This window comes from Ascaphus truei, chromosome 3 (genome assembly GCF_040206685.1).
Source record: "Ascaphus truei isolate aAscTru1 chromosome 3, aAscTru1.hap1, whole genome shotgun sequence".
NCBI lineage: Eukaryota > Metazoa > Chordata > Amphibia > Anura > Ascaphidae > Ascaphus > Ascaphus truei.
This window is the reverse complement of record NC_134485.1, coordinates 116,669,880-116,686,674: the sequence shown is the minus strand read 5'-3', so window position 1 is coordinate 116,686,674 and position 16,795 is coordinate 116,669,880. Positions and strand designations below refer to the sequence as shown.

Below are 16,795 nucleotides of genomic sequence, written 5' to 3'. Positions count from 1 at the left end.
TCCGCCCATCCAGCCATCCATCACCTTCCAGTCCTTTAACACACACGGGCATACCACCATTGGCAAGACTAAATGGGGGGCCCGTATGATCCTATACAGCCAAGGGTGTTCTTCTCGGCATCCCTTGCTTTCCTTAGGGGGAACAGAATTTTCTGATTTCTGCTCAAGACACTCCCTCCCCCTGGTGGACTCTAGAGGAGGGGCAGCACAGTCTTTTGGGGAATGTTGCAAACTCGGTACTGAGTCACTCACAGTGTGGGGGCGGGGCTCGGGTTTTCCCGCCAGTCCTGGATAACTGTTGGCAACATTTTCCCGCGCGGCCGGGAGCTTAGCACGTGGCTTCCTTCGCCTTGAGGGCTTCCCATGGTGAAACAAAAATAGGACACAATTTAAAAAAAAAAAACATACAGGGCACCCCAGGTCTGATATCTCAGCAGCGCCTCCAAATGTAGCCCTTTTTGTGAACCGGCCGACCCACCCAATCTCACATTGGCCCCTCGTGGTCTAACCGGTTCCTTTCCCTGCAACACACCTGCTCTAAGGGACTACTGGTACTGCATAACACCTGTGGCTCCAGGAGATCTGAGCCTCCGCTAGCTGGGAGCCTGGGGAAACCCTTACCATTACCTGGTGCAGCGCCTCCACTTACCCAGGATCCCCGTTATGAAAGATAGCCCTGGGTAAGAAATACAATAACACTCATAGATAAAAAACTAACACTTTACTAACACGACATGTCACACATCACATAACATAATATAACATAACCTGATGCTCTATCCGCATCACCTCAGCCCAATGTTTGGTGTTCCCACCCAGTGTCCTGTGACACCCAATGTCCCGTACTCCTACAGAGGTCGTGGGTGACTGCGCAGTCACTAAATTAAGCTAGGGCCCAGTTGGTGCACTTATATACTGAAGTACCTTCCGAGCACTCCGATGCTCGGGACCGCAACACACTTCTCAAAGGGTCAGACGTCCGTTTGATCCTATCCAGGTACTTCTGCCGGTAGACCCCAACGAGGGTCCCACCGCTCCACGGGAACTCAACCGTCTCTCGGTCACACCACCGTCGCACGGGAACAGCAACCGCCGCTATCCCTAACTAACCCTATCAGGACAGGAACCCTAACCTAGGGCCTGTCCCTGATGAACCGCAACCTGGGATGGCTTGGGGGAAACTCCTAGGGCCTGTGGAACAATAACCTGCCCCCCTCCCCTAGCTACCCAGTCCTATCTGTAACTCTAACTCACTAACAGCCTGCAGCAGACACACAGCTCTCTGTCAGCCTGCAGACTTCACACACGCTGCACACACTGCGCCCAGCACATGCAGCGACACACACACACGCAGCTGCACTCACACACAGCCACCTGAATCCCGCAGCAAATCCACTGCTTGCACGCTGTGCCTATTTGCCAGTGCCCACAGCCCTCTCCGCTGTGGCACTGACAAACCTGCACCTTCCGCACCTAAGGGTGACCTCCCTAGCTAGGGCCGTCCCTCTTCAGTTACCCCCTGCCCTTACCGGGAATTGGGGCCTGCCTGGGGATCTAGGGAGAACCCTTACCTGGTACAGGAGCCACGCACTCCCTGCACCCTTCCTACTCCTTCCTTCTCCTCTGCCTGACTGCCTGTTGCAAAGCCCGGGAAATGTATCTATATTCCCGGGCTGAGCTTCCTCCAGCCCTATTGGCCGCAAGGGAGCACCTGACCTCTGTCTCCCTAAGCCTCCTGGGAGTTGTAGTCCCCAGGGGCTGCCTAAAGCATTGGGGCCGCGTGCGCACTTACCCTGCGCATTCGCGAACCCCTAATGGCCGCCTCAATCTCCCTCTACACTTCCCTACTCTCGCGCGATCTCTCCCTATCCCTGGAGTCCTATCGCGCGCTTGCCGCCTCCTGCGCATGCGCGAACTAACGCGCAATGGCGGCGCACTTTCCTCCAGCCGCCGAGCCGGTGGCAACGCGATCGCGGCCCTAGCGACGGCCCGATCGCGTCCCCGGCAACCGGCCTGCGCCGCGATACCTAGCGCTGCTCCCTGCTCTGGCCCCCACCCTCGCGAAGTGCCGGCGGGTCCGACGCAGCCTCCGGCGGCACCCGCTACCACACGGCACTCGCGGAGAGGGGCCAGGGAGGGAAAAACAACCTCGGGGCTACATATATATATAAAGTGTGTGTGTATATAATGTTATCGTATATTCATTTTTGATTATTAAGCACGGCTAACTATATACTGTATATATTTGCTAAGCCCCTGGACAAAGCAAAGGGTACGAAACGTACGTCGGGGTTGTGACTGTTTGCACTCCCCTATATATATTATATAAAGCAGAAAATTGCCGTGTTAGTCCAGTTGCGATCCAGTGCAGAATAAATGAGTTCTTCAGTATTAGGTGATACCTTTTTTATTGGACTAACAATTTATGTCATAGGACAAGCTTTCGAGAGCTCCTTTCTTCTTCAGGTCAAGCAATACTGTTATACACAGGAATCTATGGCTAAAACAGTGTGTATACATACACACACACACACACACACACACACACACACACACACACACACATCTAAACAGAAGAATACCTACAACAGATCACACTACAAATGTGACCACAATCATATCAGTGATATATCATATCATGAACAGACCTCAGTCATATCAGTGATATATCATATCATGATCAGACCTCAGTCATATCACTGAATAAAGGTAAGACAAAATTACCCCTGTTGGTGCTCTTGGGATATGAATAATATCAAACAGAGAAGCAGCATCCATAGAAAGACTTGGTATACAAAAAATAACAATCATTTATTGTACACTCACTAAAACATATTAAAAAGACAAATCTCTCAAGTCCTCATAGTATTGAGACGCAATCCAACCTCAGACACTACTGATTACATACACATACTGTATGAACCACCTGTGTTAATGAGCGCTATGAAGCAGTTAATATAATAGCATACTGGAGAGAGGAATCAAACAAGAATACGTCATGCCTCCCAGACCGACTGGTCAAAAACTCATGGTGGAACAAAACATATACTAATTAACCATGCTGCAAATTGCAAGCAAAAATTAGCTTAAAGCAGAAGTATCCAAGATGAACAGCTAAGCATGTTTTAGTGATTGTATGCACTAAATGATTGTGATTTTCTTGTATACCAGAGTTCTCTTTCTTGGGATGCCTTTTCTCTTTTTGAGATAGATATAGATATAATCAGGAACAGGGCAAACACAAAACAGGATATGAATTAAAGGCAAAGGGAGGGTGCATACATCCAAAAAGGTACAAAAAAGAAAAAGAAAAACAGGACAGGCACTCCTATACTCAAAAATAGTGACATTTATTGACTCAACGTTTTCGGTCCCCACTGGGACCTTTCACAAGAGCCCCATTGGGGGCTGACATGTTGAGTCAATAAATGTCACTAGTTTTGAGTATAGGAGTGCCTGTCCTGTTATATTTCACCACCAGGAAAAATAGATTGAACATGGCTTGTGCACCTATCATAAATAAATTGCTATAAAAGTATACTTCACCAAAACCAATGGTTTGAAGAAATAGACACAGCATAGCTCGAATAGGTGATCAAAATAAGTATATTGTGTTCCAAATCATAACCAACGTTTCCAACCTCTAATGGCCCTTCATCAGGGAATGATATACGTACCTCTCTCTAGAGTTTCTCAATTGGTGTGTAGAGAAAACGACCACTGTATAGTGGAGGTCACTATAAATATGTAGCCATAATCCATTCTGCTTTGCCTAGCAGCATCGTATATTCAGGAGCAGGGAGTGGGAGACCTTGAAATGCTCATGTTAATCCTCAGAACTCGCAAAGCAAAGACCAAATGAAAATAAGCATGTGGATAAAAGGCAGAGACCTGCTGGCTCTTCTGTCCCAAGGTTATCAGGATCCAGTCGTGCAGGAATGTCGAGTATTTATTGGTGTTAGTCATTCAAGGAGAAGTATGTGTTTTAACTATACACAAAGAGGCTACTGAGATAGTGGGAAAATCCCCAAGCTTTGACAGAAGAATTAATTTTGTGTTTCAGACATAGGAGTCTGCAGGTGATGGAATGTAGATCTACCATGTGCTCCCACACTAGAAAAAAAAGCAGGACTGCAAGTATATATTTAGATATATATCGCACTATTAAAAAGTAGGACTGCAAGTATATAGCAATAGATAATAGAAATACCCCTTATGAGCACATTCACATGTTTGAGACAGGTCCACAAGCATAATACAGAGAAGGAAGAATCAGGTGAATAACCTGTTTATGGCAGTTTCATATGAGCCTGCTTCTATTTACATAGCAAACAGTGGAAACTATGATATGGGAACTATGAGTGGAAATTAGATGTGGGTACCGTCGTTAGCAAGGGGGAAAAAATATAATTGAATAGAAAGGATTTCTTTACTGGCTAACTTCTAACAGGCTCAACAAAGTATCCAGCCGCTCCTCCTCCTCCTCTTACCGTGCACCCCAAAACTGGAACAACCTACCGGAGACTCTCACATCCACCACCAGTTTAAGTTCTTTCAAAACTAAAGCTGTCTCACATTTTAATCTGGTCTGTAACTGTTTCATACGCCTATAATATATATATTCTTTAACTGTGCATGCAATGTCTTGTATATAATGTATACCCTGTTCATTTACAGTATGTAACTGTATTTGTAACATGTATTATTAGTCATCTTAACTCTTTGCCCAGGACATACTTGAAAACGTGAGGTAACTCTTAATATATTCCTTCCTGGTAAAACATTTTATAAATAAAATAAAACATATTTCCCTAGTTCTGTTAACTCCTCTTTTCGTCACTCGGAGCTCTTAGGAGAAAGGTCATCATACTTTTAATATACAAATTGGGTATTCACGAACCAGAGGTACAAGGTAGCAGATAACAGCCATTTTGTGAAAGAGACCCTATAATTTGATTACAACACACACCCGGAACACAAAGAGCATCCCACATTCACATTCAACAGCATACAGTATATCCATTCATGTGTACACTTGGTGACACACATACGTACACTCAATGACAGACACACACTAAAACACAGTGGGTAATTTAATATGCCTCTGCAGAGGCCGATTGCAATGTGAATATCTGGAGAGAAAAAACATTTACTTCACTTTTGGCACACACACTTTAATGACACACACAATGCAGGGATAGCCAACACTAATCCTCAAGAGCTACCAACAGGTCAGGTTTTCAGGATATCCCTGCTTCAGCACAGGTGGCTCGAACAGTGGCTCAGAAGAAGGGATATTCTGAAAACCTAACCTGTTGAGGACTGGAGTTGGCTACCCCTGCTGTAATGTATATAAACACAGAACACTAATCATCAGAGCTTACACTAGTGTAGTTTATGGAGCCAGTGCCGAGTATATAGAGGGAGCTCTGGCCATAGCTGTTGGTAAGCTGCAGGCAGCTAATAAGGGGAGGGATAGCACAGGGTGGAAAAGATGGAAGCAGAGGGTACCAAGAAGGGAAGAAACAGAGGGTGAAAAGGAAGGAGACCACAAAAAGGTGGAAAGCGGGAGGGAGCGAAAGATGGGAAGGACTGAAGGGAGGTTGCGTATGTTGGATGGAGGGGGCACAGTGTATCACCACCATACAGTAGCAGAAAAATCCATGCCTCATTTTTGCACCATGAAAAGCATTGCATTGTGGGGCATGCATTTCCTCTTCTTAGCGGTGACGACAGCAGGCCCATTGTCTGCTCTTTTAGTCAATCAAGGTGGCATACTGAGAGGGACATGTTCGATATCCTGCCGGGCTACAGAGAATGTGTGCTGCAGCTTATTGGATATTGTCAAGGTCCTCCTGACTGTTTCCAACAAAATCCCGGACAAAAAAACAGACCTCTGGCACCCTATATAAATATGGCATAATACATATTTATACATACTGTATGTTATATTTCTCCTGAAGATAAATGGCGATAACATATAATTAAAGATGCAAACCTACATAGCCAGTGACCTTTTGTAGAGCGTAACATTCAAATTGGTCTTGGATGATGTTGTGGCTTCCTATTGGTCCGCTTGACATGGGTGATTTAAACCTCCATTTTGATTTCCCTGAAGGGGACTGTACCGGCGACACCTTTCCTGTTAAGCATCTCAGGTACCAGGGGGTCCCTGAAGCTAAAAGTAACTCAGGGTTGCGCTTCAAACCTTGCTTTACACCTAAGTTTAATAAAAAAAAAAAAAAAAAGGAGTAGGCGGAACTATACCTTTAATTTATATTAAAAAAAGAGGTAACCAACTATGAGCAGGATATGTGGGCAAGTGCTTTTTGTAGTCACAATATAGTTTTTAGTCCTAATATATACCTTTGTATATATTCTGTATAGCGAGACCGGCTCTCAGGAGCCCCTAGGGCCTAGGCTCTAGGAGTAATTAATTTTGTATTTCTCATTATGGAAAAATGATCAGCTGCAAATTCTCTGCTGACGAGTCACTATGAAACAGTGACGTCACGCTGGTGGAATTCATGTTCGTTCCATGTTATGGGCATGTCACACAGACGTTGCCATTATTGATTGACTTACTAGCTAGGATGTTACTTTTAACATATCAAAAAACACAGCAACTATTACCACATCAATTACATACAGATACAGTCTTCGAATCCGGCCCACGCTCCAGAGACGTTCCGTGAGCTCTCGCGGGTGATTTTGTGCCCAAGGGCGCGAGTTCACCCGCTAATGCTTAAAAAAATCTGGGTGAATCACACGCACGGAAGGCGCACGCGCACCGGGGGTTCCAGTGTGGAAGCAGCACAGAGGATCGTCAAGAACCGGAGATGTCATCTGTATGTCATAAAAGATATCCCACATTTCAGCAAGAACAGTGGTGTACATCTTATATTATATTTTTTATTATACTGTCCTCAATGCTAGGGGGTTCATAGAGTGTAGCAAAAAAACTAAATGACTAGACTACCCATATATAGCAGAAGATTACAACTTTTTCCAGTAGTGCTGTATCAGAGTTGAAGGGAAGTCCTGTTTTTGTTTGGTTAAGTACTAGCTATCTTATCAGGAGGAAACTACGTTTGTTCGGCCTTCCCAAAAAAGAAAGCCATTATTTGTGACAGGAAATCTGCAAGGTTGTGCATCATTTGGGATTATGTACAGTGCTCTGTTATTGCGTTATAGTCTACGGTGGAGACTTGATGTCACTTTATCACGCATCAGTGTTTGGTTTGTAGTCGCTTTCCAGTTTCGTACGCCAAACTCGGAGCAACAAGCTTAGGCTGACAAGTCCTGAGGGACAAATTACTTTCTTTAAATAGGTAGGTGGATCTGGGCTTCATTAACCCCGGTGTGGCTGTAAACCCCGCTAAAAGGCAAAACCGTCACAGCAACTCTTGCATGGCGAATAAGGTAAAAGGTGACAATTTCTATATCCACAGCTAAAAGTGTGACAAACTGCTTAAACACTGCATTATGTTCGAGTGACGAGAATTCAAACACTTCTGCTAAATAGGTGGGTACGTTTGGAAACATAAAAAAATGAAGCATTGAAGATTCAATTAGTATACAGAACATAGTCATTTAACAACAGAGGTGGCAAATACTCACTCCTGTTTCACAATAACATGTAATTGGGATGAAAACATGAAACTAATGACACTAATGTGTACAAAACATTTGATCATCAATCAAAACATTAGCATACGAGTAAATGACACCACATATGTTGATGCTAAAAAAATATATCAGGTGAAGTTATAAATCAGGCACATGCTAATCATAAAGGCAACTATTTTAACCAAAAAAGACTTGATAATGTCACAGTTGAGTACAGACATACCCCGGGTTAAGTACACTCGCGAAAAAGGACATATCGCCCAATAGGCAAATGGCAGCTCACGCATGCGCCTGTCAGCACGTCCTGAACAGCAATACCGGCTCCCTACTTGTACCAAAGCTGTGCGCAAGCGGGGAGACTATAGCGCTTATAGTAAACGCGACAGAGCGACGGTTTGGTCGAGATCGCTGGAAGTCATCTCTATTTGATTTTTCCAGCGACCGTATAGTCGCCGGCACGGTAACCGTAGCCTAACATAAGGGCAGCATCAATCAGAGCTCCATTTTACTCTCCCAGACACTTCAATATTTCAGTCTTGTAATTTTAAATATAAAAACCGTGCTAGAAAAGGTAACATAAAATGAAATGTGAAAAAAAAAAAAACTTGCCAGTCCAGTCTTAAAGACATTTGAATACAATTGCTGGAACAATATCAGCAAGAACACAGGACTGGGTGGGTTTGCGGAGGATTATGTGGAAACAATATGCTACCCAGCCCATGACTAGCACTTTGTTCAGGCCCTTCTGCTTTATTCCCTATCATCTGTCCTATGCTTCAATGACAAAGCATTTCCCTTGTTGTCATCTGAGATGTTTGCTTTACCTTACAAAGATGCAACCTACCAAGCTTATATTAACGGATACCGACTTTTTCAAAACAGTCCAGGTGAAGTAATGTGGTTTAGCGTTAGAACAGTGCTTTACAATGGGGGTAAAAGTAACAGTTTGTGCTTTTTTAAACTGATCAGGAGATATATAGATCTCTATATATATATACACACACACTTTGAGATTAAGGTAATACTTTGTATTATAATCGTATTCGCCATGTAAAATGCTCAAAGGATTTGTAGTCATTGCATGACTATATGTTTTTGTTTTTAAACATAGATCATGAGCCTTCTTCCGTTACTTGTTGAAAATAGATCAGCTCTCCCATCTATAGAAATGCTATTCACTCTCCATCACTTCAACTTCTTCTTTGCTGGTTAGGCTAAGGCCCCGCTCCCAGAGTCAGCGCACCTGCGCTGCTGACAGGCGGTGCGCTGAGATACACAGACCGCGATCTGCGGTCTGTAGGGAGCGGGAGGTGGGCGGGAGGTGGGAGGTTTGATCGGGAGGTGGGCGGGAGGTGTGAGGTTTGATCGGGAGGTGGGCGGGAGGTGGGAGGTTTGATCGGGAGGTGGGCGGTTTGACAGGGAGGGGGGGCGTGGCTTGAGCGGAGGGACCCGCTACTCTCCCCCCCCTCCCTCCACGGACTCGGGCTGGAGCTGGAAAGTAAGTTTAAACACACACACGCAGGCACTCATTCATACACACACACACACACACACAGGCAGGCACTCACGCACTCATACACACACACGCGCGCACACACAGGCAAGCACTCATACACACACACACACACAGAGGCAGGCACTCACGCACTCGGGCACACACATACACACACAGATAGGCATGCACGCACTCAGACACACACACAGAGAAAGGCACTCACCTGCTGTCCCTCCACACTCCTCCCCGCTCCCCGAAGCCTCTCCTCCTCCCGAAGCCTCTCCTCCTCCCGAAGCCTCCCCTCCCCATTGGCTCACAGCCACACACGTCACGCGTCAAAGCTAGAAAACACCATTCTCTGGTGTCTCCAGCGGCTGACGCGCTACAGCGTGTAGTCAGCTGTGCAGCCAGTGGGGACCGGGACCGGCTCGCGAGGATTCCCCTGCTGGTGGGGAACTCGCGACCCGCCGCCCGCGCCAACGAGCGCAGCGGGACCGAGGCCTTACAGAAGCAACAGACCAAATAAAACGTTAAACAGACTTGCAGAGGAGTTGATGGCAGGAAAGAACCAAACAAATAATGTGTGTCTCTCAATATTTTACAATCCTTCCTGGGACCGGTGATGTGTTTCATTGGCTAAAGAAAAATGAATGCCACCTAACCTATACAGTGCCGGAGCTCTGACAGCTACAGAGTAGAACTGGACCCTCAACAATGCCGGTCATGTGATCGCTTTAGGAGTGATCACATGGCCGTGCCAGAGAAACCCAACGCAGAAAAATATCAAGAAAGGAAATGCAACCCACACTTTTCTTAGTACATGGACTTGCGCCAAAATGCACATGTAAGTCCTCCCTAAGCTCTTCCCACTTGCTCCATATATCTCTCATCTCGTCACAGACCGACGCAGACATACCAGAAAGAATTAATACTAAAATTAATACACAGGTACTGTGAAAATTTTTGCCTTTGATACGCAAGGCCCCTCGTGCTCCCCGTGTGATCAACAAGTGCTTGTATAGCCAGAGCCCCTTCTCCCCACCTCACCATTATTGACTCTCTGATAAGCACAGGGTAGGATAAGGATAAATAAAACATTTCATTGGCAAATCCTTCCCCATTCAGAGACCACTAAGAAATTCAACTGGCCGACAGTGGGATTGCACCTTTAAGGACTGGATTTGAGGAGCCCTACTGTAAGGCTGAGTCCATGGTCAGCGCTTATCCGCTGACCCGCGCTGACGCTTGTCAGTGAGCCCCTGCAGCCACAATGAGAGTGGCTTTAGCAGGGGCTCGCGCACGCTTCCGCAGGCGTGCGGAGGCGTAGCTCTTAATTTTTTTTTAGTTTGCGCGCTCACGGGAGCGCAGGGCCGGTCACGTGAGTGGTTCGCCCAATGAGGGCGAACCAGCTCCGTGACATCACTGGCCTAGCCCCCCCGACGCCCCCGGACAGCGCGCGAACTAAGGCCAGGGAAAGCACCCGCTTTTCCTCAGCCTCCGCACGGCTGAAGTCTGTATGGACTCAGACTTAGAGAGAATAGTTCTGAGTTTCCTGGACATCCTTCTAATAGTTTTTAAGTTAAGTATGAAGTAGTACAAAGGAAATATGAATAGAGCAGAACGTCTAGAAGACAAATGAATCACCAGAACAGAAGTTTATTTTTTTCCCAGTTTACATCATTAACGTTTCAAATCGCCAAACACCGACAGCCATCATCATTATGACCTGGGTTTGGAGCCAACAAATTAGAGCCGTCACTCCTCCATGAATTCACCGGTGATGTAGTGCACTCCGGTACCATAAGCAACAAATTACATCCCGTCTGCACAAAAATAGGATTATAAATATACAATATGTATGCACGATCGCCAAGCATGAAGAATAACAGAACAAAAAATAATTGGACTCGGTCATTACAAAAAATTGCCATACTATAAAAAATGAAGTATATAATATATATATATATATATATATATATATATATATATATATATATATATATATATATATATATATATATATATATACATATATATATTTGTATTTTTTTTTGTTTGTTTTAGCGTTGGATTCCAGGTGGAATAACTGTCCATTTTATTTTGTTAATTTCCAAATCATATATAGGCGCTTTTGTTAGTCTAGATAAAACAAGTTAATGAGTTATGGAAGACAATAAAGATATCTCGTTAAGAAAAGTACACCAAAAAAAAAGAAAGTGTTGAACACATTTTTTGCGGTAAAAAGTACTTTCAGTTTTAATATGTTAAACGTCATGTACAACCTAAAATAGTTAGTTATTAATGATAACTGACAAGTCCGGATGGTATGGTCATAAAGATAACGATGATGCTACAATTTCAGGAAGCGGTAAGCAACAGAAGTAGATAACATGTTTTATTATGGTCTTCAATAGAAGCAGGTTTGGGGGAGGGGTATAGTTTATATACTGTAATATACTGTATGCTGCTTGAAACAGCGCATTCTCCAAAAAAGGGCCTGGTTCATTCTGTAATATGCAGGAGCAAAAACAGTCATAGCAAACAATAATACAGTTGCCTTATATGAACAAATATATTCATATTTAAAGCTAATCCCCTTTTTTTGGTTTCTTTGTGGGGATGTACATTGTTTTCTCCCAAGTTTGCGAATCATATTGAACTGGCCATATAATTCACAAAAAATTCAGACCCCGAACGAAGGCTTTGGCAGGAGATAGAGGGAGAGAGGGGGAGAGAGACAGGGGGACAGAGAGAGACGGGGGAGAGAGAGAGAGACAGGGAGAGAGAGAGACAGGGGAGAGAGAGACAGGGGAGAGAGAGGTGGGAGGAGAGAGACAGGTGGGAGAGAGAGAGGTGGGAGGAGAGAGACAGGTGGAAGAGAGAGACAGGTGGGAGAGAGAGAGGTGGGCGAGAGAGACAGGTGGGAGAGAGAGACAGGTGGGAGAGAGAGACAGGTGGGAGAGAGAGACAGGTGGGAGAGAGAGAGAGACAGGTGGGAGAGAGAGAGACGGGATAGAGAGAGACAGGGAGAGAGAAAGACAGGGAGGAAGAGAGAGGGGGATAAGCCAATATTTAGCAAAAATGCGAAATTAAAAAAAGAATTTTCAATTTCTCAAGCACAGTTAGGACACTTTTTCACATCACTATTTCTTTGAGAATACATACAGTTTCTTATTCTCCCAGAGGCATCTTGAAAAATCAGAAAGCCTGTTGGTCAAATGCTTCGTCCACCTTTGGTCTGTGCCCTTCCTGTTATAGCACCAAACAAGAAAATTGGGAGGGTGCTTTGCTTTTGGAAAGTAGGAATCAATGACATCTCAAAAAAGGGAGGATTCAAAGGTACAGTACATGCATCAGCTAAACATGTTGACAAGCTTATTACAAAACTACTTCCAGGTGTCCTTAGCTTTCTCACAATCGAGGTGAGTCAGTAAGTCATTGATCAGCCATGCACCTCTGGCCTATGTAGGACACCATCTTTTAGGACTATTCTAAATGTGCAATATGCACCAAACAATTTACAGTGCTTAAGAAAGTATAGAGACTAGACAGCACTGTACTGCAAACTAAATAAGAACCCTGTGTAACAAGTGGTGCAGCGGGAACAAGGGACGGACCCTTGTCAAAATATCAAGTCTAAAGTACCAAAATAGGTTCCCAGCACTCAGAGAATACAAAAGGAAATATGGGTATGCCAAAAAATATTTTTATATTTTATCTTGAGTGATCACATAGCACAGAAAACACTGCTCAATGTAAAAAAAAGAAACAACAGTATAATACACAAATACTGTACGAGAGGGGAGGGAGGGGAAAGGGACAAGGGGAAAGGAGGGGAGGGGAAGACAAACAAGGGAAAGAGTGAAAGGAGGAGAACAAAGGGGGGCAACGTTTCGGGGTGTGTATCTCCAAACAAATCAGGGGGTCCCGGGCAGTCAGGCAGTGTAATTCTGAGGGAAGCAGAAATACACTGCATGACTGCCGCCCCGGGAACACTGATTTATTCGGAGTTACATTACCTGTCTTTCGTGGACCTGTACACTTAACGTTAACCCTTTGGGGTATCCCTGCTGGATTTATTTGTACGTCTAGTTTGTCCAGCATATATACACCTCAGAAACAATTACTCTGGACTTTGCTTAGCTTATTTCTGAGCTGAATTTATGCTGGCTTAATCATTGCCCTTATGGCTCTTCTGGACTTGTCCATACTTTGCTTACCCTAGCTTTGAGTTTGTAATTATAGCCTTGCAACTGCTTGCCTTTAATACTTATCTGGTCCCCTGTTTTGACAATCACACAGGTCTGTCTCTAGTATTATATCCATCCCATTAGGATCACACCCTTGTATATTTATATGTAAGGGAGGTTTTTAATTAAAGGGTGTCAAGGGAAGTACCTTAGACCCATCTGGTTTTTGGGAATTGGCCAGAAGAAGGGGTTCACCCCTCAAAATGTTGCCCCACTTATTCTCCCTTCACGCTTTCCCCTATTTTTCTTCCCCTCCCCTCCTTTACCCTTCCTGCCCTCTCATTATACAGTATTTGTGTATCGTACTGTTGTAAAGTATTTGTGTATCATACATATTTTTTTTTACATTTATCAGTGTATTCTGTTCTATGTGATCACTCAAGATAAAATCTAAAAACGTTTTTGGGCACATGGATATTTCCTTTTGTATTCTCTAATTGCTGGGAACCTATTTTGGTACTTTAAACCAGGGGTACGCAAGAATTTCTAGGGGGGCGCGGCGGTTACAGAGGCCCCACACTCTTCCCCAAGGAATTTAACTCCCTTACCGGCTCTCTGCCGGCTCTTCAGCGACGCGTCGCCATGGCAATGGGTCATGTGACATGACACCATGGCAACGCGCGTCAAATGCCACAGCTGGGTCACGTGACATCACATTTGCGCCATTTGACGTCGAGTCCTTGGAGACGTAATTTGGCGTCATTTGACATCAAAGCCTTGGAGAGGTTGAATGCTACGGCTGCCTGACAGGGGGGCGCAGCTCAGGAAATTTGCACACCCCTGCTTTAGACAATTTACAGTGCTCGTCAAAACTACCTAATAACAAGGACCAAAAATCTGTCTGTTCAATATGAAACTGTTCAATTACACCGTAAAATTTGGCCAAGGCATATTTTATTGGGTCATTTTGTCCTTCAGCATAACTTTGGGTTACTCAGCAACACGTTTTTGTGTTGCCAATTTAAGCCTTTCTTGATTTTTTCAAAAATTATTATTGTCACATATCGCACTTCATTTTACGTTTTCTTGATAATGATATACTTACAACATGAGGGCATTGTCCTAGTAGTTTTGAACTTTGTAGATACACTGAAGTTTATTTATTTATTTTGTGTTTGCCCTTTTGAAGGTGACCATGTGTAAGTGAGATATAAGCACTGCAATGTTTGGAAAAGCTTGAGAATGATTTGCTTAGTTAAGTCCTACTCAGAAAATGCTAAATGTGCAGTCACTCATAGCCAAAGTATCTGGTATCCATCATTATCACACTGATTCACCAACTCTGTACAAATCAGTCTTTGACTGAGCCGCTTGTGGTGAAGCAGGGATATTCTTAAAACCTGAACTGTTGGTGGCCTTTGAGGACTGGAGTTGTCCACTCCAGCTCGAGACGGAATAATTGATTTCCAGAAGAAGATCACTTAGAAAGGGAATAAGACACAGCCTACGTAGAAACATGAAGTGCTGGGTAACTAGAGATAGAAAACCTGAATGATAGGAGAGAGGAGAGCACAGCTCCAAACATAGAGGGGTGATCCAGACGGTTGTGCTGATAAAACCAGTGTGTTTATTTGCAGGAAGGAATCGCAAGCAACATCATGGTCACAAAAAAGATACTCCTCTTACGCGTTTCACGCTCTAGGTGCTTTATCAAAGATAACTAAGCATTTCATCGTATATTCTAAAAAGCAGAAGCTACACCAATGTAGCCGGGTAAAATGAATTGACTTTGTTTAATATTGACAGTGTATTACAGTATAACCAATCTATGTCTAAACCCATCCCCAGCACACATGACTTAGTTAATAGTCAATAACAACACAAACCTCCCAATGAGACTCAAAGCGCTTCAAAATTGCAATATAGTGCATGGCAAGCAGCATTGTACATAGGATTATTACAGACACAGTCCCTAATGAGTTAACAATCTATGTTTTTGGTGCCTGAGGCACAGGGCAGATATACAGTGACTTGCCCAAGGTCACAAGGACCTGACAACAGGAATTGAACCAGGCTCCCCTGCTTCAAACTCAGTGTTGTTATCAGTCAATGCCTTTACTCCCTGATCCACTTCATCACAGTTGTCTAAATGCATAAGAGACAAACTGTACTCTTTACACACCAATCCCAGCACAAAATACACAAACTGACATTAATGAATAACCGCCATAAAGAGATTTGTTAAACTGTGACCGTGCACTATCGCACGGATCCTTCCATTCCCTTATATGCGTGTTAACGTGAACCTTCTATTCCCTTATATGCGAGTTAACGTGAACCTTCCATTCCCTTATATGCGAGTTAACGCAAATGAAGAGTTGTGCTAAATGCCACTTGAGAAGAAATTCCTCTCACCCAAGACTGTGAGTTGAGATGAGGAAACCTGGTCAGTCCTACAAAAAAGGGGGTATGCCTATGCTCCAGGCCACAGGTCCCCTTCTTCAAAAGTACTGTAACTACGCTGGCTGAGAAATATTCCCCACTAAGTATGTTTTTTTTGTTTGTTTTTGTTCAGATGTTGCACAGGGTGGGTAGGTCCTTCACAATTCAAAGTCAACAAACGTATGTAAAGAATGAATACAGAACTCTGAGAACTACTGTAGAATGTATCCTTTGTTAAGATCAAAACACAAGTACAGTAGGAGAGAGAATCCAGCCTGTTGACATTCTGAAGTTCTGTAGAATTGTAATGGAACGGTACTCTGTAGTTTGCATGACCTCGTATTAATTCCAATACAAAATACCTTTTTTTTTTTTAATTTTAACATAAGAAGTTGAGTTGCTTTCTTGTAGGATGTGATAACTTATTAAACAAACATGAATTCATCAATGATGAAATTATAAAATGTTATGGAAACCATAAACGCTTTTGTGTAAGCAAAAGGGTACACTGTGTTGCTATTTGCATGTCATTTCCCAGAATCCCTGGCTGCAGTGGAAACTAAGAGACAATGGGGAAAAGCAGGGTTGCAGACCTGTCTTAGACATGTAAATGTGCTCACAAGTGATATTTTTATTTGCTATATGTGTATCTGTATGTGTAATAACAAATAATAATTAATTGTGTAATTAAAGGTTAGGATGATGATGATTGAGATAATTAGACCCTTGAGTTTACCCCTTAAAGCTGCAGTTCAGTCTATATCCTGCATGTGTGTTTTTTTAATAAATCAGTTCTGTAGTAAGAAAAAATACTTTTAGCATTTTCGGTTTTTAAAAAAACAACTTTGAAAGACCAATTTTCTTGTATTCTATTTTAACAAGCATTTGCTTAGGCGCTGCCCCTTCATGGCCTGTCACAAACCCAGGCACACCCCTTTGTCAGCACTGCCCTCCCTCTCTCTAAACGTGCACTAGCATCTGGTCACATGATCTTCCTCATACAGTAGTACATTCAAGGAAGCTGGAGAAAAGGGATCAG

At 43.8% G+C, this 16,795-nt stretch overlaps 1 protein-coding gene across 6 annotated transcripts in view; it reads right to left on the bottom strand.

Moving 5' to 3' along the window:
• Positions 1-16,795, bottom strand: part of SHROOM2 (shroom family member 2) — a 313,178-nt gene that overhangs the window by 140,149 nt on the left and 156,234 nt on the right. Inside the window, exon 3 of one of the 6 annotated variants that reach the window (XM_075589388.1) lies at positions 12,290-12,373. The exons of the other annotated variants lie outside the window; for them this stretch is intronic. Coding sequence (XP_075445503.1) covers positions 12,290-12,373 — 84 coding nt within the window. The remainder of the gene's footprint in view (positions 1-12,289; positions 12,374-16,795) is intronic. 6 annotated transcript variants of the gene reach the window in all.